The sequence below is a fragment of the Pungitius pungitius genome, chromosome 2, assembly GCF_949316345.1.
Source record: "Pungitius pungitius chromosome 2, fPunPun2.1, whole genome shotgun sequence".
Taxonomy (NCBI): Eukaryota; Metazoa; Chordata; class Actinopteri; order Perciformes; family Gasterosteidae; genus Pungitius; species Pungitius pungitius.
Window position 1 is genome coordinate 15,560,693 of NC_084901.1, and position 24,152 is coordinate 15,584,844.

Below are 24,152 nucleotides of genomic sequence, written 5' to 3' on the forward strand. Positions count from 1 at the left end.
GTTGTATCGGAAGGGATCCGATGTACAAAAGAACCCAAATGATTCCGGCTTTCTTGATACTACCAAACACAGCCAGGTGAAACCATGCGGAAGGACTGAGCAGAGTGTCACACCCGGCTGCAGGGAAGTGAGGGATGCTCTAAATTCTAGAGTGTTTTTTTGATGCCGCAGTTATCCGTCACTCACTTGGGCACCTAGTGATCTCGCACCTCCAGTTGAGGTCAAGTTTTGGCAACCAAAGCGTCATGCTTTAGTTTATATAAAAGCAAGTTTTGTCAAGAAAACAACAGCAACTTTATCAAGGGAGCAAAAAACTAAATACTTACATTCATGTAGTAGAAGGCTTTCAGGTCATAAAAAGAGTCCTGAGTCATAGCTACTGAGGAGACGTGATGTAACCCTTGCTCTGCATTGATAGTCAGCCACTTTGTATGCCCAATACGTCGTTCCTGTTTTACCACCAAGAGGTCACTTGTCAGGAAAACCCAAGTTATTTTAAGCATTTGAAAAGAAAACAGCGAACCGTTGCTTTCCTGCGAGGACATTCTTCTTGAGTGAAATGACCCGAGATAAGACACAGAAAACTGTCGCGTCTTTGTTTAATTGAAGGAAATGGAATTGCATCCAGCTATTGACTTGCTCTAAGCCGTCTCACCGAGGGACAGCAGTCACTTAGTGGACGGGTCAATCTGAACGTCGTCTGCATGGCTGTGATAAGCTGCATTATTCTCACGTTTGATTGGACCTGGAGAGAAAATGTCCTCAGTTCAGGTCAAGCCGAAGGCTACCTGCTCCTACATCAACTTCCACATCGTTGCTTAGAGGTAGTGTAGGAGTGCTGACCAAGCTGAGGTATATTTGGCACACAATCGTTGTGACAAATAAGACAATGTATTCATCCACTGTGACGTGTAGTGCAGACGAAGCGGGAGAATCTCCACAAAAACACAGACGTCATGAGTAATATCAATGAACTAAACACGATGCATGTGCTCACGCCCACCCAAGCACATATGCCCAGTGTCTCTTTGCTCTTTCCAAATAAAGTTACAGCATGATTCATTAAGGCGAGTAAGAGGGAGCTCTCCCTTGACATTCTCCCTGCAAATCCAGAGATTACGTCGGCGCATCTGTGCTTATAAACAACCCCAGTGTACACTCACCGGCCACTTTATTAGGTACCCCATGCTAGTAACGGGTTGGACCCCCTTTTGCCTTCAGAACTGCCTCAATTCTTCGTGGCATAGATTCAACAAGGTGCTGGAAGCATTCCTCAGGGAGTTTGGACCATATTGACATGATGGCATCACACAGTTGCCGCAGATTTGTCGGCTGCACATCCATGATGCGAATCTCCCGTTCCACCACATCCCAAAGATGCTCTATTGGATTGAGATCTGGTGATTGTGGAGGCCATTTGAGTACAGCGAACTCATTGTCATGTTCAAGAAACCAGTCTGAGATGATTCCAGCTTTATGACATGCCGCATTATCCTGCTGAAAGTAGCCATCAGAAGTTGGGTACATTGTGGTCATAAAGGGATGGACATGGTCAGCAACAATACTCAGGTAGGCTGTGGCGTTGCAACGATGCTCAATTGGTACCAAGGGGCCCAAAGAGTGCCAAGAAAATATTCCCCACACCATGACACCACCACCACCAGCCTGAACCGTTGATACAAGGCAGGATGGATCCATGCTTTCATGTTGTAGACGCCAAATTCTGACCCTACCATCCGAATGTCGCAGCAGAAATCGAGACTCATCAGACCAGGCAACGTTTTTCCAATCTTCTATTGTCCAATTTCGATGAGCTTGTGCAAATTGTAGCCTCAGTTTCCTGTTCTTAGCTGAAAGGAGTGGCACCCGGTGTGGTCTTCTGCTGCTGTAGCCCATCTGCCTCAAAGTTCGACGTACTGTGCGTTCAGAGATGCTCTTATGCCCACCTTGGTTGTAACGGGTGGTTATTTGAGTCACTGTTGCCCTTCTATCAGCTCGAACCAGTCTGGCCATTCTCCTCTGACCTCTGGCATCAACAAGGCATTTCCGCCCACAGAACTGCCGCTCACTGGATGTTTTTTCTTTTTCGGACCATTCTCTGTAAACCCTAGAGATGGTTGTGCGTGAAAATCCCAGTAGATTAGCAGTTTCTGGAATACTCAGACCAGCCCTTCTGGCACCAACAATCATGCCACGTTCAAAGTCACTCAAATCACCTTTCTTCCCCATACTGATGCCCGGTTTGAACTGCAGGAGATTGTCTTGACAATGTCTACATGCCTAAATGCACTGAGTTGCCGCCATGTGATTGGCTGCTTAGAAATTAAGTGTTAACGAGCAGTTGGACTGGTGTACCTAATAAAGTGGCCGGTGAGTGTATATGTCACATGGGGCCTGCTGAGATGGCTGTAATTTATCATGCGGACAATTATGGGCCTGCATGTTGAATAAAGAAGAGGGCGGAAGCAATTGTCTCCCCGGGATTTTGTAGCGTTTACTTGTTTTTCCAGCTGGGAGTTCAATCTGTCTGTGTGTGGGATTCTGAGTAAAATGTGGTGTAAAAGTCCACTTCTGCGGGTTTCTGCCTTTCTCTTCATGACTGCATTTAAACAAAAGAATGGCAGTGAGAATAATCACAGTGTGTGTGTGTGTCGGTGCAGACAGTAATAGATTGTGACAAATTGCACTGGGAGCGTCAGCGGGAGCCGGCTCACACAGATGTGATATGTGACCAGCTTCACATCCCATTACCCAGTAAACTTTGTCTCCAGACTGTGGTGTCGACTCGAAGCACGTTCGCCGCAACTGCCGCATTAGGGCCGACCGCATGGCTCCACTCCAATCCTGGCGGCATTAGTTTGGACCCGTCCTGCAGAGCTGAGGCTTTCCATTTGACCTCTGTGAACAAATGCAGTGGTGGTGCTGAAGGACCCCCCCCCCCCCCGGATCCACTCTGTGGGAGCTTAAGTATAAAGGCTTTAGGAGCTTTGTTGAAACATTGAGATGTCCACTGTTTAAAGGATGGCTATACACACAAACAAGTGAATGGGTAATGAAGAAAAATGTTGATTCAGTGCTGAAATATTTTGTCAATGAAATTCACCATGATGCTTTTCTGTTTTTTTGGAAAAAAAGTTATACACAATTTAAGAGATACTTTCAAGTGTTTTTCTACCTAATGAGCCTCATTTGATCTTTTCACTACCCTCTGCAACATATATATATTTTTAAATCATTGTGCCAAAATACCATTGATATTGCATGAGTAATGCATCTTTTAACTGGCACGTTACACGTTTTCTTATTTTTACAAAATATCCCAACATAGATATAGCAACAGGGAGTTTTTTGAAAAACAATAGTAAGTGTTTAAATGCAACCGAATGATACACTCAAAAAAAGGATATTGGCTGGTTGTTACATTTACTAATGTGTAACATGTAGAATGAACGATATTCATTAATGTTTTCAATGTGAACGTGATTCAGTCATGTAGGATTGGCATGAACTTCAAAAACGTAACGTTTATTAGATCCATTCATGTTGCGATTAACTGAGACAATCGAGTAGCCAGGCATGACCGCGAAAACCAAGGCGAAGGCAGTCTTCGTCAGAACCAGATTAAGAAGATACACCGTTGGCCGCACATGGAAAAGGTAAGCAGAAATCCATCACCATCCTTCTAAATGTAAAACAATTATACGTGCATTAATGTCTTCATATCTTAGCTCGTTGTTCTGTTTATGCTATTTTTTATGTAGTGTTATTTTTTACTACATTTAAAAAGGGTAAAGTCCCCATGCGCATGGCTAGCAATGTCGTGTTAGCTTATATAACGTTACGTTACTCCTTTTTGCAACATACCAATGTGAACGGTGAACAGTGAGCTATTGTTAATGACGAGGTAACGTTTTAGCAATATATTATAAGGTGTTCACGACTAGCTAACGTTGACTTAATGACGTTAGCATACTCCTTGTAGGGTTACATTAGCGCGCTAACGTTACTGCTGAATTTGAATGACAATAAATGACTAAGCACACGTTTCATTTACTAAGAGTAATACTACTAGCTAACGTTAGTTTGGAACATGGCCAATAGCTGCGCGCGGCAAATATAGCAGGCCGTTTTACCGACTCTCATAGATAGATAGATAGCAATGAGTCGGCGGACCATCGGCGGTTCTCCAGAGGCAGTAGAAGCGACAGTATAGCGTAATCGCAAACACGTTAGCGGCGCACCGCCAGCGGCAACCGCTTCGTTTCCCGGACGGCCAGCCGCCGTTCCGCCGCAGTTATACCGAAGGCGGCTTCTCCGCGGCCCGCCGGAGGCGAACGCTATTTTGGAGCGATGTGTATATATATTTATACATATAAAATGTATAGCATGCCGTTTATCTAGAATAATGATTGATCAAACCAGACAAATTTCCATTTCCATTTTAATTCCACATTTCAAAGTACAGTACTGTCAATGGGCTGGCTCCGCTCTGGCCACCCGGCCCCCGCGCACACACTGGTCTGATGCGTCACAACAACCGGGAGTTTTTCGCGCGTCACTGACTTAGGAGGCCTTAACCTCCATGAATATTAATTGATTGTTCTATCTGACTTTATTGCAGCAATTTCTGACTGCAAAAGTGTCCTGTGTCTGCTATCCCCCAAAGTGTGTCTTGGATCAACCTCACTGACTACACCATCCCACTACAAGTCTCCTGGAATTCAAGAGAATCACAACAATCAATTTGCAGTCAAAGTTCTTCTCCCAGCTGGATCTGTACTCTGAAAACCTGATCCAGGTGTATGCCAAGAAAAGTGGAGTTCAAGGGAGAAAGATCAAGAGCATCATGGTACCCATAACCCAGGTATGATGACAATGGAAAAGTTAAAGAGAGGCTATTCTACTCGTAGAACTTTTGTATTTTGTTTACTTACTTGTTGCCTTTATTGGTCGTCTGCACTTGTTGCTAACACTCCTGGATCCCAAGGGTTCACATATTAATTTACACACTGATATTGCATGGTAACTCATTGTGATTAATAAGATGGTTGGTTTAGATGGTGTTCCTAATGTTATTTTATCTGCATACTTAGACTGCCAGCATTGACGTCAGACGAGAATGCGTCCTCAAAGGTCTATGTGTTTACTTGAACGAAGATCCAGAGAAGCTGGTGAAGGAATACATGGTATGTTCATTTACCTTTATCTTTACTTGGGTAAGATCAAATACGATTAAGTTGGCCCAATTTAACTTCTTAGTTTTGTTTTCAACTATTTGAATATATATTTGAATATAGAATATTCTTTGAAAGCCCTAATGTGAATGAAGTTATTGATAGCTGTTTATACAGTAAAATAGTGCAATAAAAATGGCATGTAATGCACATAAGTGAAAAATGATTGCTTTTGTTAACTGTTTTGTCACAGAATATTGAAAGCAGTCAAACAGCTATGGAGGAGAGAGTCTTTGCAATCCATGTGATTCGAAAAGAAGGAGCGGAGCCCAGTGATGACCCAGATGAAGTCGGAGTCATTCTGGAGGGGGTGGAAGTGCTGAGCGAGTTGGGAAATGTACCCTTTGCAGTGTCAATATTGCTTGGGCTTGTGTATGCTCTCAACTTGAGCTACCCTCCAGAGCTCAAGTATACTTTTGAAGTTCTGCAGAAAATAATAATGGAACTAGACCCAAACAAACAATCCATAAAAGGACAAGCTCTCAAAATAAAGCTATCCCGTTAGACACATTATGATGGCTAAAGCAGATTAGACACTTCTGTGTGTGTTTATTATTTTCTGTATTCCTGCGTGTTCACCAGTGCATTAAGTAATCACAAGTCTTTAAGATGAATGTTGTGAATGTAAGAGGATAAGAGGGATGTTTGTACAAAGACAAAGTCTTCAGAGTTCAGGTCAAGACTGCACTAATAACCACTGTTAGCACTTTCAAAAATGTATTTTAATTGTGTATGTGTCATAGAAAGTTGAGAAAAGGTTTTGATATGTATGTTTATAAGAGAAGCTGCTCATTAAAACATTATTCAGTGCCTACTTTGAGAAATACAGTTGTATTGCAACATCTCTCATTTGTCTTGTTTCCAGCCAACACAGTTGTATATTTTGTTAAAACTTAGTTTCAGTTGTGGTTCAGGGTAAATGTTAACACTAACATTTTTAGTATTACTATAGCGAAATCATGGAAAGTATGTCAACATAATTTAACTGCTTTCTTTAAGCAATAAGCAATTAAGTTGGTTCACTATAATATACTCGAGTCGGATCAACGTAATTTATTAGAGTTAGTCCAACCTATTTTTCTTGGGCAGGATTAAATTGAATAATTTGGGTTGGTCTAACTTCATTGACTAGCCTACATTTTACTAATGTGGCATTAGTCAAACCAACCGTATTCATTTGAGTTTGACACAACCCAAGAAAATGCGTTGAACCAACCATAATAAATTAAGTTGATCCTACTCAAATACATCAAGTCGTATCAACATAATTTCTTTATGCTCAAAGAATCAATAAAATAGTGTGCAAATCATTTCCATGATTTTATTAAGTTCGTTGAAAGCGTTGTTTTTTTGAGTGTATACAACATCCAAACCAATTTCCAGTCTTGTGTTACCATATCGATGAAACATCCATGTACTGCCCAGTGCCAACGTAATAGGTCAGAAATGCACTTGGCACCCACACCTAGACTCTTCTAATATAGATGGAGACTCACAGCTTCGGGCTTTGAGTTTCTCTGCTCTCGAAAACGCTTTCAGCGGCAGTTTCTCAGCTCCCGCCATCTATGCAGGACGAGGGACACTTTGCAAGCGAGTGGAAGTCTTTTCCGAGGGAGCCCCGATGGGACGCACTGCGGGCGCATTCACGACGCTTTAACACTTTAAGGGAAAAGCTTTTGTGTCTCACCGAGGTCAGAGTCCAGATCCGCCAAACCCGAACAGGCCTCTCGTGTAGGACAAGCCCCCCCGTTGCTTTCAGGGCCCACTCCACTTTAATTGGTGGCCAGTGTTTGCCACGCTCGCATCGTGCTGCCAAAGGCCGCGCCCCAGAATTCACAGAAAACTTGAATCTGTGCTCAACGGATTGACTTTTCATTGTAATTAGGAAGCAACTACTATAAAAAGGAAAAGAAGCAGAACATTTAGTAATGAAGATCATTGTTGTTTTGGACACATTCGTGATTGCACAAAGATTTAAGTGTTTCCTGACTGTCTCAGCACAAAAACCCGAGCCAAACGTTTTGCCCAGAGGATGCAGACCGAAATAAGTGGATCATCGCTGATTAAAACGTTTTTTTTTGTAGCCACTGCAACCGAGTGTTCCAGTCGTTTTGAAGTGCTTCTTAAGCCCAGCATTTGTCGCCCAAAGGATGTGGAATGAAATCAGACTTACCCAAAATAAAAATAAAAGATTTATTGACAATAGAAAGACAACTCTGTTTAAAAACAAAGAATAAATGCAGCAAGTTTCTAAAATGAAGAATCTGGGAGCACGAATAAATTTGACATCAGATTACTCTCGTGACCTTAGAGGAGGAGATGAAGATTGGGAGCACTTCATATTGCCTCTGAACATTGCTAACCGACCGAGCTATTAGGTGGGGGGGGGGGGGGATGCTCACATGCACTAACGTGCACTGAAACCACAAGCAGCTGGCCGGGGATGTCATCTAAGCAAGGAGAAGCTCAGATTACAACACACATGAAGAAAGCAGCGTCTTCTGCTGCTCTGCTCAGGTGGCCACTACAGCGTGTGGCTCAGCGTTGGATTTTGGATTTCCTACGTGGCTGATGAACAATCCAATCACGCCACCGCTTTCACATCTGTGATTTATATGCATGTCTACATGTGGTCCATATTGTGATCAGATCTCATTATGCAGAGCAGGGCGAACATGGCAGCTTTAGCGGTGCAGCCGATGAAGTTCTTCTTCTTCTTCTTCTTGCTGCAGGGGAGGTGGGGGTTAGACCAAAAAGCAACAGACGTGATGACGGGGCTCGTCGCGGTTGGATATACTTTTCATAGCTGGGGGGGTAGCAGAGGTCACGCTGACTGAGTCTCTAGTGGTGGAAGTCTAACTAAACACCAGGTGGGAAGCAATGTTTTACTGTGCACCTGTAAGAGAGATGTCAAGCTGTATCCATGTTGTATGCTGTATCCATGTTTAAAAATAAAAAAAAGACAATTAAAAAGAAATCATCACAGTGGGAAGCAAAAACCTCCATCATCACAATACAAACTCTGTAGAGGAGCAGTTGTGCAACGTCTCCACTTAAAACGAAGTAAAAGAAAATACAGAAAATCGCTGTCAAGATTTTAAAACTCAGAGACAACTTCCAAATGATTGACTGACTTATTGTATTGTATTCTACACATATTGTTCGCATGTCTAAACATGCTTAAGAAATGTTTTTCTTTGTCTCAGTCGTGTGAATGAAAACCGGCTCCTTTGTCAAATTCTGCTTCATGTCGATGCTTAGTGTTCTGTATTAGTAAAAAAAAAAGATGTCGCTCATCTTTTGTATCGTTACTTTACATACATATATTATATATATACATAGTTTGATTTGGTTGATTCAAAGCAGAACTCTAGTCAGATATCCTCTGAGGAACGACAGGATTTGAGTAATTAAACATTAAGGAAGTCACAGTGTTACCGCTGTGATGAATAGTTCACCCCTTTTTTATCTCAAAGAACCAAACTGCTGATGAAATGTCTTCGGAATCAAATTAGCAGCACTCCTCTCTGTGATTTAAAATTTAAATCCAACATCACATTACAGTTCATTCATCCAATGCTCACACCTTGATAATTTTCTGTAGATTTCCCTTTAATACAAAAGTCCTCGTGGATTTTCTTTCTGACATCAGCTGGACAAGCTGCCCCCGGGTTATGAATAAATAACCTCTCGTGTTAGCCGACAGGTTTCATTCGGCATCATGTTCCTGTTGACCTGCTCAATTGAAATCCAATATTCTCCTTTGAGACTTGAGAGTTTTGGGTTTTGTAACTGAAAGGTGCCGCGGGTCGGGAAGCATCAGAGCTGATTGCTGCTGATATTTGGCAGTAAATGTCAAACCTCAGTCCGAAACGAGGGCGTTATCTTTTTCCCGTTTCTGACTGAACATCAAAAACATGTGAAATCCTGTTTTGTCAGGCACAAAAACCTGTGCAAGATAAGTTTCATTCTTATCTTTTGCTTGGTGGAATTCGTTTTATTTTTGTGTCTCTTCTACAGCAGACAAAGTCTTTTCTCACAGAACTGAATGTAACGCGCCTTCAATACGTTCATACCTGGGGTTTCAACGTGTCTTGCTCTTTCTTCACAGAAAGATTTGATTGTAAAGGTGTAGAGACATTTCTGCCGCAGAAAACTTATGAAAAATCACACTCTGAACACAGTTATTTCTCATCTGTCTGCAGACGTTAATTAAAATAAGCCAAGTTTTTGTCTATTCGTCATTACAATTTAAATGAGCCTCATCAACCGAGATGTATTGGAAAGTGAAAGTGAAGTAAACAGAAGATATGATGAGTATGCTAATAAAAGCTCGTCTTCCCTGCTGTAATGCTGTGATCCTGTGTTCTGGAACAAGTCAGTCAGAGGAATCAGGTGGGCAGAACAGAAGCCGTTTGTGAGATTTTTGGGGCGTAATTAATTTTTAACTACACACCGCCGACAACAGAGAACATCTGCTGCCGCTCGCACGGTGCGTCCTGCCTCGAAGCCCCAATTACCTTGCAAAGACGAGTCGATCCGTGCCTCCTCGCACCCGTTAAAAGTAGGACTCCAAGAAGCACCTGCACAGGTGATCTCACCTCCGTTCACAACTTCTCCCCCCTGCGAAACGTCTCTTCCTCCCACCTGCCAGTGCAGCGCCCGTGTCGCTCCTGCACTGGTCTCAAGGTTCCCTTTCCCCCTCCCATCTCTCGGGTAAAACGACTGAAATCGATATCGGCGGGATAATCCACCTCGGGGCGGGCTCCTCGGAGATCTGGGACGCCGCGCTCCTCCAAGCTCCTCCGTCTAATCCGCTCCGTTCAGGCTCCCCTGGCCCACAGTGGAAGCGGCTTGTTTGTTTTCGGAGCTCATGCTTTGTCCACGGGGGCCGCTGGGACGTATCACCGCGCAGCGCCCCGCGCTTAGCCTCGGCGCCGGGCTCACCTCGCGTTAGCGATGTCTTCCCCCCCCCCTCACGTCTTTGCATTTGCATCTACGTGATGAGCCTCAGAAGAGGAGGAAGGAACCTCCGAACGGCGCCATTGCAGAGGCCGGGGTAAACGAGGCCTTGAGCTGTTTCGGGTTCTTACAAGCGCTCGTGGGGACATCTAGTGTCGGCCGACGAAAGGGGGGGAAAAAAAGGAAAGGCTTTGCTTATTTCCCCTCGCAGGATGATCACGCACTCTTCTTTCAAAACCCACAGCTAACATGCTAACGTAGTATGTGCAAAGTCCGCAACTAAAAGGCACCGCATGCTTAGGAAGAGGAAGGTCTGTCCGGTCTGGTCAGCTCAAGTTGATTCACACGTTACAGAAGGACCAGATATGGATGTGGCCACTGGATACGTGAGTATGAAGATGAATCCTCTGCTCTCTTAAATCGAGGGTTGTGGTGCTGTTGAAGAGTAATGCATTAAACGGAGAGAACACATTGTGTGATTCATCATGGCCCCCTGACACGGATCGATTGCACTAAATAATAGAACCATCTCTCAGTAGAAAGCAGTACGCGGCAGCCCCCGAAAAACCACCGCGCTGTAACGCAATAAAATGAACATTACGCCCTCCACCAATGGAGGCTTCGCTGCAGAACTGTATTAGTCTTAGCTTTGGTGCTAATAGAAAGGTAACGGGGTGTGTACCTCAGCCGGCTCCCTCTCTTATCTCGCGCCCCGTTATCACTCGCTCCCCCCCCCCCCCCCCGCTGCCCACTGCTCTGATAAGCTCTCATTAGAGGAACCGCCTCATGCCGCTCATCCACCAGACACAACATCTACGAGTGAGCACGTTCACACCAAGCCCAAACTCTCCAAGCGCCCATTTCGGAAGCTGCTACTATGAAATGAAAAATTCAAATGGAGACAAAGTGGTGCTTGAAACGGTTAGGGGTGGGGAGGGGGGGGGGGCAGGATTCATGTCTCAAAAGCATCACGGGGAGCGAGTGAAGTTGTAGTACGTCTTTTGGCAAGATTGAAGGGAATCAGTCCAAACAATTTGGCTGGATGGCGCTGGCTGTCACAGCTGGAGACCAAAACAACGGCTTTGGTGGTACCGACGGAAACCCAGAGCTTTAACAACAGCTACAGGAAATGAATGCTGCCAATTGAAGATCAAAAAGGGAGAAAGAAATCCATGTTTGACAAACACGTCGTACCCACATTTAAACGTAGTTCCGCGGGTATCTTCCAGCAGAATGTGGCTCCATCAGGGCCCGAAAACGTCCAGAAAAAAAGAGGACAGACTTGAGTACACCGAAGGATTTTCTGTTTATCTTCATGACGGAGAGGAAACACAGATAAACCCTTCTTCTTCTTCTTCTTCTTGTTTTTTGGCAGGTTACCACCACCTACTACAAAGTGTGTAACAGGATTTATGGAAAGGCTAGACAGTTACAGCACAGGTAAACCCACAGCAAGTGAGCCACTGTCCTTGGATAATTGTTTGGACTTTAAATTCATTGGATGAAGAATTCAAAAGTGGGAGTCGCCAACGTTGGTGTCCAAGAACCACAAAAGAGCCCCTCTAAGAGAGAGGGACTTTTTTAGGAGTTTCGTACTCGTGACACAGCTAAGCCCTAAGCAAAGATTTGAACACGCAGTGCAATTAGTTTGCATTTCTTCTGTGTGGCTTGGAAAGACGTCTCGGTCCTATTGACCCTGTTGGGGGTGAAAGAGGACGTTGCGGCTATTTGTGTTTTCCATTTCGTCTTCGTCCCCTTTGAACTGCTGATATGTTGGTTAAGGTAAATCCCTCAGTTTTTTTTCATTGTAAAGTACCTTGTGTTGTTTCAATAAACTCAATGATTATTACAGGCTATTGGAAGAGTATGAGACCTGTACTATGACCTTTCATGCTCACCAGATCTAAATAAATGTCTGTTCTTTTCTCCATAACCATCAAATATCTTCTCGATAGGCGTCGTTCTTCCCTCTAGTAGTTTCACTGACTTGTAGAAAATATGTAAAACAGCGTTCAAAATTGTTCTGGTGGACATCAATCATCTTGTCTTGATTTAGATACTCTAAATGTTATCTTTACCGAAGCTTTAAGGTCCGATGTTTAAAACCACCTCACTCTATGACCGTTTTCGCCTTGTGCGATAACACGGAAAACACTTTCTTCAAAACTGATCCATCACACTTTAGCAGATTATCAGCGAGCGATGATGAACCGACTTGAAGATGAATGACTTCTGCGCGTTGATGAAGTGCAGTCGTGCATTTTAGTCCTGCGTGCTGAACACAGAATCTATTTCATTGAATAGGGAGAAGGCTGTGCACGCTCCCCCTTTCTTTAGTTCTTTTGGGAAATCATGTTTTCTCCAGCTGGTGCAATGTGCCTTGCAGAAGTTTCTTTCTATTGTATTCCCGCTATTGAATCTTCTTTCACCACATGAAGAGCAAGTACACCGTGTCCGACATCTGAGTAGGTTTGTCTTCGTCCTAGCAGCAGGTACAACCTCTATCTTTAAATGGATTTGCATTACATCTGTTAAATATTTAACCTACAGTGGCACCATAGGCAAGTTATCAAGCTACATGTTTTTATTATAAAAGTTTATTATAAGAAAACCGTTTGAAATTCAAATTTTAGACGCCCCCACGGTCCTTGTATGGCGTAATCAGCAAGTAATTATGCGTATAAATGTATGAGTAATGAATTTATTCATATAAATACACTAATGTATGTACATTATAAATCCCCTCTCAAGACAACAGCTCAAACATGAGGTGAAAACCTTCATGGAACTCGACAACACTCGAAATACACAAATAAAGTACCTCACAACCAAGATGAATGCCCTGTAATCAGCATTACACAACCAAATAAACATTAAGGCTGAGTAATGACAAACAGTGTGAGGGTAAAGGAACGTGAGGAAGGTTAAAACGAGCCTAATAATGTTAGTAAATGACATGACATTTGGAAAGTCAATGTCTAAAATGAGTGTGAAGACATTGCAAGGCCCCGCTGACCCCTACGGAGCTTTAAAGCATTGTTTTTTTTCTAGTTTGCAAACCAACAGCACGCTGCCAATCCAGCATGAAAACAAAACAATACAGAATGGACAGCATGACAAAAATAGAAAGATGAAATTCAACCATCCAATCCCATCCATGGGAAGAGGTTTCCATGGTGACCAACTCCGGGGGCCCCAGGTACCCGTTTTTAACCCCGGGGGCCCTGGTCCTGCTCGCCGACCAGCAACCGCTCCGTCACGTCGGCCCGTCTGTGAGCGGCCGTCTCCGCCCGAACCGCCGCACTCATTATTGTGTACGCTGAGCAGCTGACGGGTTCTCCGCCCGGCAACGGTTGCCGCGCTGTGCCCTCCTCCTTTCAGTGTTTGTGGACTGTGCGAAAAACCTGCAGGATGTCTGTCCCCGTCGGTCTGAGGCAGACAGCAGGGCGTGAATACTGTCAGAGAAAAGCCAGCTCTGACTCCCACCTCTCAAACATCTCCTCAGCTCACACTCACGAGAAGTGTGTGTTTCATATGGCATAATTCTTTTATTTACAGCTGTAGAAAAAAAATGTGGAAATGTGTGAGCGTGTGGATGTCAAACTAGACAAACCAAGCAGTTGTTTCCCTTCGCAGGAGTGTGTGTGTGTGTCACATCCAGGTGAGTGTGACAGATCGGGGGCTTCACTACAGTGTCGGGGCAGCCAAAGGCCTCCGTCTTGCTGCATTATTCATGAGGGTCTGGGACGTCTCGTTGGCACGCCGCGTCGGCAGACAGCATGTGTGGGACAGCGGCAGAAATAATATGAAAGCAGCAGCGCAGTGTCATCGGCAGCACGGTGTTGTAGCAACACCTGGTGCTCACTGTGTGAATACTAAAAGGATCCGCAGAAACATCTCAAGTGGGTTCGTCGGGTCTCCGCTGAACGGAGGTTTCCTTCTCAAAGAAAAATATGGACTTAAATATGTGTCTTTTCACGGCGACAATTACAAAGAAACTACAGGCCGGATTTTCATGAGAGGATGTACCATGGGGGGCCATGGATGAACCTTTTAACTTGGAGCATGAGGAGAATCACAAGGAGGATGCACATATCATTTGTTCAGTCCGATTATTTATTTCATTAACATTGGAGCAGAGGACACAGCACTGTTCTGAGCTGCCCAAGTGACCTTACAGCTTTCATTGTAAGTCCCACAGTTCTACATTATTCAAACCTATAATGTAAAATAATCTGTTATTTATGTTCTGTTATGCAAGTTATTTCCGAAAAGAGTTGCAGAGGAAAATGTTTTTGCTTCTTGGCATCCTTACGTTTGCAAGGCCTGGCAGGTACTATCAAGACCGTACATTGGTGGTCACGTACCATGCTGTGAATGGATCGGGTCCAGTCTACATCCGGGACATGGTGAAACCCTACATCCCAACCCGCACACTCCGCTCTGCATCTGCCAAGCGGCTTGTTCCCCCCTTACTGAGAGAAAAGCACTCGACGAGATCGCGACTCTTCGCTGTCCTGGCTCCCAGATGGTGGAATGAGCTCTCTGATGACATCAGGACTGCAGAGAGCCTCTACATTTTCCGCCAAAAACTCAAGACACACCTCTTTACTCTACCTTGACTAAAACACTAACAGACTATAGCACTAACAAATTGTAGCACTTCAATTGTACTTATAATGGCCACATGGGGCAGCAAAACCCACAACAGTCACCCACATAACAGTGTACTTTGTCTCAGTAATACATTTAACTTTTATTTTGGCTCCTCTCTTTTAAAAGGATTCCTGCACATGAGAATGTCTTGAAATTTGAGAAATATTCCCCCACACGATTCTCTAGACACTTACTCACACAACATGTTGTCTTCCCTAATGGTGCTGTGATTGCTGATGCTGGTCATCTGTAGATGCCCGTGAAGCCCACATACTTTAACCAACAGCCCGCAGCACACGAACCACCGCGCGGTTCCCCCCGTACCGATTATGTTTGTCATTTTTCCGCTCGTCTTTGAACGCGGCACCAGCTCCGCCAACCTGTTGCGCAACCAGAGCGTAGACGCCTCCCTCGTCCCTCCCCCTCCTCCCTCCCCCCGTCCCTCTGAGCTCAGCCTCGGCTCTCCCTCACACCGCTGCTCGCCTCTCGTCGCCGCGTACACATGGCTGCTCACCGGGTGATCGTCTACGGAGGAAGGGGAGCTCTGGGCTCGAAGTGTGTCCAGCACTTTAAATCCAAAGGATGGGTGAGTGGCACACACACACACACACGCGATGCTAACGCTAGCCGGATGCTAACACCACCGACGCGACCAGCTGACAGCGTTTGTCCATATTTATTTTCTGTTGTTGCCAGTGGGTCGCGTGCATCGACATGGCCGCGAACGAGGAGGCGAACGAGAACGTGATCGTGAAGTCGAGCGGAGATTTCAGCGAGCAGGCCGGACAGGTGAGCCGCGCACGCGACCGCAGCGACAGGTATCGTTTAAAGGGCTTTTCTTTCGGAAGGTTTTTCCGTCTCCTCGACGTCACGCCGGAGAGCCGGAGAGCCCTCGGTGAGTATCGTCGGACGAAGGCACGCTTTTGGTTGTGGATCCGGGATCAGTACATCTGATCTGTTGTCAGTTGTTGTTAATTGCTCAGGTTTTGCCGAGCCGTATGCTAATGCGGCGTTCAAGTCACCTCTGAAAAGATGGGAGAAAAGTTAATAGTTGTTTTTTGTCTTTTATCAGAGAACCTCAACAGGTCACATTAAGCCACGGCAGTTTTTTATTGCCAAGCTATACGGTTATTGTATTTAGGTTAGTATATCAACATATTTGTTTTACTTAAAGTTCTGTAGAATTCCCTGTGTATATGCAGATATCCCTTTTATAATGGGGCATCTTTGCGTGTAAACTCCCTCTAATCATCACACATTCATCATCTGCCGAGAATGTGTTTTTTTCTTCCTAAGAATGTGTGTGTAAATGTTTCCAGCACGGCCGTCTCTCCCGTGAAAAGGAGTGAGTAGTTCTCTCTTGTTCTGGTGCAGGTGACGGCAGATGTGGCCAAGTTGCTAGGGGAACAGAAAGTGGATGCCATCTTGTGCGTGGCGGGAGGATGGGCGGGAGGAAGCTGTAGTTCCAAAGGTCAGAGTGCGAACCTTTTTGTTTGCTGTAACATGAATCAGCTGTGTGTTACTTCCAGCCAATCAAGCAAAAAAGAAACCACAGCATTAAAATTAAGCTTTTTTTAAAAAAAAATCTCTCTCTGGCGTTTCAGATTTATACAAAAATGCAGATCTGATGTGGAAACAGAGTGTGTGGACGTCCACTATCTCCAGCCACCTCGCCACCCTGCACCTGAAACCAGGCGGACTGTTGACTTTGTCCGGGGCCAAAGCTGCCCTGTCGGGCACCGGAGGTAGGGAAAACAAACGCGCACACACACAAACGCACACACACACACTGGTGTTTACCGTCCTCGTGGCGATGACCTGGTCGGGCCGCGAGTCACGTCGGGCTCGCAGGCGGCGCTTTGATACCTCGGAGACTGCGATGCGCGCATGGCTTCGGTGCCCGACCTGTCGATTCGAATCACGGCGGTGATGGAAAGCACCGCGGGGCTTTGACCGGGGCAATTGACCTCCCGATCACGGACTGCGGGGGAGGAGGGGGGGGGGGGGTGGGGTGAGTCTTACACGGCTCACAGCGGTAAGAGGAAAAGAGGTCAATAAAATGGATCAGAGGATTAGAACAAGAGTAAATAAGGTAGAATAGACGAGCAGAAGTTGGTCCGCGTGCAGCACTCTACTTTGTTCGTGTCCTTGAGAGTTTGAATAACAAAGATGTGACCGAGACGTCAGACGGACGGAAACAAAGTAAAAACAGCAGATTGAATGATAATAAAGATCTTTAGTTGCAGCCTCAGTGGAAAACAACGATGTAATTAAACTCATCTTTTATGTAAGAAAAAATATGTACAGTAGCCAACGCAAGCTACAAATCATTTCTTGATCGGCTGGATTTAAAAAAAAAAAAAGTTAAATTCTTTTGGGACATCAGGCCCCGTGGTAAAAGAGGCGGGGCTTGGCCTCTCCATCGTAAACCATAGTCGGTGACATGTGACGTCTAAGCTGACCGCGTGATGGGCCGAGATCCTCCTCCAGGGCCTCACAAACCCTCGGGTCAGCACAAAGCTCATTGGCTGCTGGCTTATGAGGAGGATGACTCGGCACTTTTGGCTGCTCCACACACACACACACACACATTCCCATTCCAGCTGGACGGTGCGTGTTCACTGCACAGACGCAGTTCGGGGGGCTTCCTGATCAATAGTCTCCTTTTGACTGAGGTTGTGTTTGTCATTAAACAAAGAGTTAAAGTGAGGACCTGTGCTCATCTTGGATGGCTGTTTCATGAATGAATATCTCAGACGGGTGGGATAACCGGCCGAGTAAAGGGGCGACAATGAAAGATCTTTATTTAATCCTAAAGCCAGACTGAGCGGAGCCTTTTTTCTGCTCTACATGTGAATTTCTTTTTTCTTTCTTTTTTTTTTTTTAACATAATCACATAATCACAATGTGATTATCCATCTGAATTGCGTCCATGTGAGAACAAGCCTCCCCTGTAAAGACTGCGTGGATGGCTGAGCATCTGCTCATCCACATGTGGACTTCTCCGTCTCGCTCCTCCTCGTTCAGATTCTCTCTCTCTCTCTCCTGGTAAAAGCCGCGTCGCCTCCCCCCCGTTCTCATTGGTCATGAGATTGGCTTTAGTCAGGGAGGGGAGGGGGGGGGGGGGCAAATGCTTGGCATTCTTCAGAAAGCTTGTTAGATTTTTGATGGGGTCTACTAACTACTCTCCAGATGCTGAACCTGCGAAACATTCCTCCACTTTTTTTCCCATTCGGTTTCAAAATTCAACTGGAGGGGAAGACTTTTGAAACCACACAAACGCGTTTAGGCTACGACTTTCCACGTGGTCTACTAAACCCCCCCCCCCTCCCCTCCCGCCCCCTGCAGGCATGGCCGGCTACGGCATGGCCAAAGCCGCCGTCCACCAGCTGTGTCAGAGTCTGGCAGAAAAGAACAGCGGGATGCCGCCGGGAGCCGCCGCCGTGGCCATACTGCCGTGAGTACTGTGCAACGCCGCCTTTCATCCATCACCGATGCACAGATCACGCGGGCCGCCTCGGTGCTGCTCCACCTCGCTCGGAGACGGATGTGGCGTCGCGTGGTTGTTGCACCAGCATCCAGCTGACTGACGCACACAGGGGGCGTTTGCGTCATTGCATCGTCGCCTCTTTATTGAATCAAACCAATCAAAAATTTGTAATTCTTTTTTTTTTTTTTTTGCACCGTCATGGTGAGAAGCGAGAATCGTGTTTTCTCTCTCGGTGTGTAGCTGCTCTCCGGCGCGCTGTAACATCTGTCCGGCATTAGCGCCGTGACTTGCATTCCTGTTAGAGACAACCCCCCCCCCCCCCTTACCCCTCCCCCCCACTCCTGCTGCACCGTCGTGTACCAGCACTTTAGTGCATGACAGACATTACACAGTGTTCCAATGCGTAAATCTATTACTTTATATATTGTGAAAAAGGACTACGTGATATTTGATGTCACAAATCTGATAATAAAACACAAACACGAGGCAAATTGGAGCTCTGTTTCTGTCCCCCCCCCCCCCCCCCCCCCTCTCTCTCTCTCATTCTCTCTGCCCCTCACCCCCTGATTGCCATCTGGCTTAATTTGACAGGGTTACCTTGGATACCCCGATGAACAGGAAGTTCATGCCCGACGCAGACTTCGGTTCCTGGACTCCGCTGCAGTACGTCGCAGAGTGAGTGCTGCGTCTCGTCGTTGTTGTTATTATTATTTACAGGCTGTTCAACGTGACTGATGGCGTTTATTTCCTGCTTGCTCACCGCGTCCGGTCTGCAAAGTGTTCTATTAGTGGCATTTATTCTCCTGCTTGTGCAATCCTCACACTGTGCATCAAAGATGTAACACTCGTAGCGTAAATAAACATGTTGGTAATGCTTGTACTTTTTGGGGTTGTTTTGTTTCCAGAATGTTCTTCAACTGGACCTCAGGAATGAACCGGCCGGCTTCAGGAAGCTTAATGCAGCTGATGACCTCCGGAGGGGAAACCCAGGCTGTGGCAGCGCAGTAGAGGACGGGGAGCAGCTGGTGGGGGGGGGGGAGATAACACGGGATGGAGAAGCTGGCAGAGTAAGGAGGATATGAGGGAGAGGGGTTCAGGGGGAGTAGGAAGAAGAGCGATGGTAACGGAGGGAGGGGATGAAATAAGGAGGTAGAAAGGAGCTTTCATTTAGGGAGGGGGAGGGGCTTCAGTTGCGAATGAAGCCTCAGAGCTCCATCAAGCTGCGAGTCCTGTCCCGTGCTTTGTATCCAGTGATGTGATTTTTTCACTCTGAGTGTGAGGACTCGTTCAAGGTGTTCAAAGGTTCATGTAGGGTCCAGCGAGTGACGCCTCCACGAGCCGTGAGAGAAAACGGGACATCGGCAACATCACACCTACGTCGGCTTCTGTCATTTCCTTTACCTGCTCATTACCTGTTTGTGAGATCGCCCCCCCCCCCAACCCCCAATGAGATCTGTAGACTGTGTTTTTCTTTTTTTTAAGTCCTTCCTCCACTGCGGGGAACCTCAAAGTCAATGAAAGCCGCCTCTGGGGGGGGGAGGCGAAGTGGCCTTATTGTCTGTCGGCGCTGCTCCGTTCCTCACGTGGCTTTTCTAAGTCCTGTATTGTAACTTTGTGAAATTCCCAATAAAATCTGTCAACAACAAAAAAACGGGCAGTTGAAGAAAATAAAACAATAAAACCTCATTACAAGATGTATTTGCCGTTCTTGAAGTGATGAAGACTGTTACTGAATGCGTCACTAGGTGGGACTATTGTGTCAATCAGGATCAGAACATGTGAATTCAACTCTAAACAGATTTAAAGAAGACTTGATAAGCACTGTATCACAACAATACTTGTGGGTTTGGGTGGAATTAGAAAGACATAAATAAATAAGACATAAGCTATTCCTCTAAGTAAAAAGGCTGTTGGTATTTTTTTTTTTAATCACAGTCAAAGATCCATCATTTTAAATTCCTTTTTTGGCACATCTATCCTAAAACCCCTTTAAGTGGCAGTTTTTAGTAAATGTTAATAGTTTTCATACAAAGGTGGAGCTCTGGCACGAGAAATAAGCTTTTAGCTTTATTCTTAAATGATCTATGTTGCAAAATCTACCAGTCTGACACGCAACTGTGTGTTACATCAACGGCCACTAGATGGAGCTCTCGTCTTAAAGGGAAGTCTGTGTCCGCAGTAAGGAAATAAAAACTTAAATAAGGTCCCTTTACAGTGAACACTAAACTCGATTTAATTAAAAATTGGATTATGACGGGACTCTATACAGATTATTTTAAACAAACCCACACACTCATGAAGTCCTTTAGTCGTAAAGTCGACAGTTCCAGGTGACTTGGTGTTGACAAGCACCGTGGTGGGGGGGGTGATTTAAGATGTTTTTTTCATCACTACGTAACGTAAACATAATGTGCTGAATCCTTGGTGGGAAATATTGAAATAAGCAGTTGAGAGTCGTAAGGAAGCGGTGATTGTCCCTTGTCCGTATTATCTTGCTGACCTTTATTTGCATGCCGTCCCTTTATTAATTGACAAAAACGCTGATGAAGCCGTAAAATAGCCAAACGTGCTGTTTTTAATCCATCATTTTAAAGATAAATTTGACCACATTGAATCCAGCATTAGCATAAATCCCATGGGTTTACACGATTGTGTCATAACACCGGTGTATTGTTTCTTTTTGTACATCTGAAGAGTTGACAGAGAGATCTAAATATTTGTTTCGAGGGACCAAGATGTGACATGAATATGATATGTAGCATGTCTGTGCTTTGGTGACATTGACTGAGCCCTCCAGTCCTCACATGGGACTCACATGGGACCCCTGGAGGGGAATTTACTGATTAAAGCAACCCCCCCCCCCTGGATGTGTGCACGCGGCAGCACGCTTGTGTCCTGGTGGGAAGACGTTGTGCATGTGTGCAATGCTGTGAGTTTTTTCTTGGCCTTTTCTTACTTTACTACTTTAGATCTGGTACCTTTCTCTTTTCCCCGTGTGCTACATGTGCAGCCAGAGGTTTGCACACTGTGTTCTGAGTGCGTACCTGGTGTGCCCCCCCCCCCCCCCCCCCCCCTTTGTGTCTGTGTGCGTCTGAGATGGCGGGCCGCCATGTGGAAGCCATTGGGACCTGGAGCCGGGGTGAGCGTGGAAGGTGAGTCCAGATGGTAGTGGTTAGCCCTTGGCTGCTCTGGGTAACCCGACCTGCGGGAGGGGGGGTGGGGGTGGGGGGACCCCCTGCCTCCCGAGGACCCGGGCCCCGCCACATGTGTTGCGTGAGAGTAGGTCTCCTCCCAAAACCCGGAGACCGCCCCTCGGCCCCCTGGCTGACCCGCTCTCATAGCCGAGGATCTAAAACAACAAAGTGGGACGGTGGATGGAGGCTCAGACAGCGGGACACAGAGGATCCTGAGGGCCGATGGAGGTGTTATCAGGATACTTCTACCTTCAACTCAATGCTGCCCATAGCAGAGGGGTGTAGATTTACTACAGAAGTGGATCAGTTTGACATCAGTGCTTCCATTTCATGTTCACTTTGTACTTCTTATCCATTATGTCTCTGAGGAAAATATTGTCTACTGACTAAAGCCAGGCATTCTTTACTTATGATTATTCAACAGTAGTGGGCTGACACATCATTGGCTTTAAGTGACACTTTACATAATACAGCAGTAACAATAATGCAATGATAAGACAACAACACAATCGTTGTTTGCCTGCCTACTCTTACTTTTGATGCTTTTCACTAATGTGTGTGCTGACACTAATGTGTGTGCTGACACTGTTACTTAAAAGACATGTAAGAAAAACTTTTCTGGAATTCTATGTATCTGATCTTCCCAGAAGTGTAACTCCCTTTTTAGGAAATACATTCAAAGCCTTGACCTCATTGAACTTTTCAGAACTGGTAAACTGGTTACTTTTGGGTTAAAACAGCCGCCTGGTGTCTATTCCATCATTCAGCACTATGAAGATACTATGAGGTCATCCTTTATTACTCCGACAGCCGATACATTTGCAGAATTACAGCAGCAAAGTGGACAGTGCAACAACAAGATACATTAGTAAAAAAAGAAAAAAGGGTAATAAATGAGCAATCAAACAGTAAAAAGTAAAAGTGTGCATATAATACAATCTGACTGAATGGTTGGGTTCAAGTTATTTCACATAAAAAGAAAAATGCCGTGTTGATAACATTTATGCGAAGTAACAATAAGCAGAACACACAAGTGGAGGTTACTTTAAAAGCCATAACTTGTACTGAAATGTTTCCATAGAACGCAGAGCACCAATATAGGTGGAAAGTTGTATTATTATTATTTATTATATTCCTAAACTGTATTTTCTCTTTTAACCATTAATCTCTCTCCATTAAGGCACAAAGCAATGTGAGTTCAACCCGAGTCCTCAAACGATAAGCTGCACAGCCCCTAATGAGGACTAATATGGTGCCTTCTCCTCTAAGGTCCGTGCAGTACTCCACGTGGTCTCTGGATGGCACTAAGCCATAAGTCTTCCTCAGTGCTAAAGCACCATAATTAAAAACTGAGGGATATGTTTTCGATTTAATTAAAGCAGCGCCTCGCAACGTTGACGTGGATGGAGAATGAGGTTCTTCTTGAGAAGACAACGGAAGGTCCACCGCCGCGTCCCGGGGACGTTCCTCTGAATCCACCTCAAGGAACATATGGTGGCTCCTTTCCTGATATTCCTCTAATGCATCAATTAGAATGAAAGCCCAAACAAAGTTTGACAAGCACTGTTTGCTGAAACACAGAATTGAATCACACGCACACACAGGCGGGAACACATGGAGCGTTTGGAGGTGTGATCACACCAAAGGTCACGTGGGAGCGGGCTTCTTTTCAGACCCGTCAGCGACGCACGTGCTTGGTTTCTGCGGGTTTTGCTGTCTGAGTACGCGGCATAGTGCACCACTTTAGGTCGCCTCGCGCCGCGATTTACCGTCCAACCAGAGGGACGCGCTGCACAGGACACCGCGGTACCTATCAGTACAGTGCATGAGCTCATAGTGTATGTTACACCTAGCTGCATCTTCATAAAAGCTTGTTTTTTTACCCTCCTATCATTGAGCAGTACGGCAAAATGTCTCAAATATATGGATCCTGCAAAAAAACAAATCCTAAGAACTGTGTTTCTGAATTATAAGTAAATGACTCATGTGAGTGCACGCACACACACACACACACACACACACACACACACACACACACACACACACATATACTTATATTTCTCCTTCGTAGGGCCCAAACTTATTTTACCCAAATATGGGATCCACCATTTCTAGTGATGCCACACCTCTGGAAAAAATCAGGTCAGATGAAAAACAAATATATTACAATTCAGAATGTATTTTCTCTTGCCTGTTTTGTGGTCAATATTTGGTGTTCATTATTTATGTCAAAGAAACACTGTGGGTCTGAAGTAAGTCCATTCTCGGTTGGATCAAGCTGCTGAAATTCGCTGGATTCGCTGTTCTTCTTTGTTTTGATATCATCACAAAGTTATTTTCTTCAACTATTTTCCTTGGAGTGTCTGAAGCCAACTTTGGTGCGTCAGATACATCTGATGCAGCACGTTCTGTCCTCAGTTGATTTAAACATCGACGATTCGGGATCTGAAATGTACCGATGCTTTTAGTTAAAAATGTTAATTATTTTTTGAATGCCTCTCGCCAAAGTGGACTTGGCAATGGCAACGAAAGGCAGGCAGCCATTAAAGGTAATAGTCTTGTCATTAGGCCTGAGGGGGGGGAGGGGGGGAGGCAGGAGAGGGCGGGGCGGGAGAT

General features: G+C 45.3%; 1 protein-coding gene and 1 long non-coding RNA gene across 2 annotated transcripts; both read left to right on the forward strand.

The window, feature by feature from the left end:
* The first annotated feature begins 3,395 nt into the window (after window positions 1-3,395).
* LOC134107124 (uncharacterized) lies at window positions 3,396-5,183 on the forward strand. Its single transcript, XR_009942642.1, has 3 exons — window positions 3,396-3,656; window positions 4,622-4,864; window positions 5,094-5,183. It is a non-coding gene; the product is annotated as an uncharacterized LOC134107124 (long non-coding RNA).
* A 10,093-nt stretch (window positions 5,184-15,276) lies between these two features.
* On the forward strand, window positions 15,277-20,028 carry qdpra (quinoid dihydropteridine reductase a). The gene is made up of 7 exons (XM_037462054.2): window positions 15,277-15,438; window positions 15,549-15,641; window positions 16,227-16,323; window positions 16,457-16,597; window positions 18,201-18,309; window positions 18,934-19,017; window positions 19,248-20,028. Exons 1-7 carry the CDS (start codon window positions 15,355-15,357, stop codon window positions 19,348-19,350), a joined length of 711 nt encoding a protein of 236 aa, XP_037317951.2. The 5' UTR covers window positions 15,277-15,354; the 3' UTR covers window positions 19,351-20,028.
* Window positions 20,029-24,152: the final 4,124 nt, after the last annotated feature.

Coding starts and splice junctions, on each gene's coding strand:
- qdpra (XM_037462054.2), top strand. CDS start 15,355: ATGGCTGCTCACCGGGTGATCGTCTACGGAGGAAGGGGAGCTCTGGGC. Junction 18,310..18,933: donor GCCGCCGTGGCCATACTGCC/GTGAGTACTGTG, acceptor TTAATTTGACAG/GGTTACCTTGGATACCCCGA. Junction 19,018..19,247: donor CCGCTGCAGTACGTCGCAGA/GTGAGTGCTGCG, acceptor TTTTGTTTCCAG/AATGTTCTTCAACTGGACCT.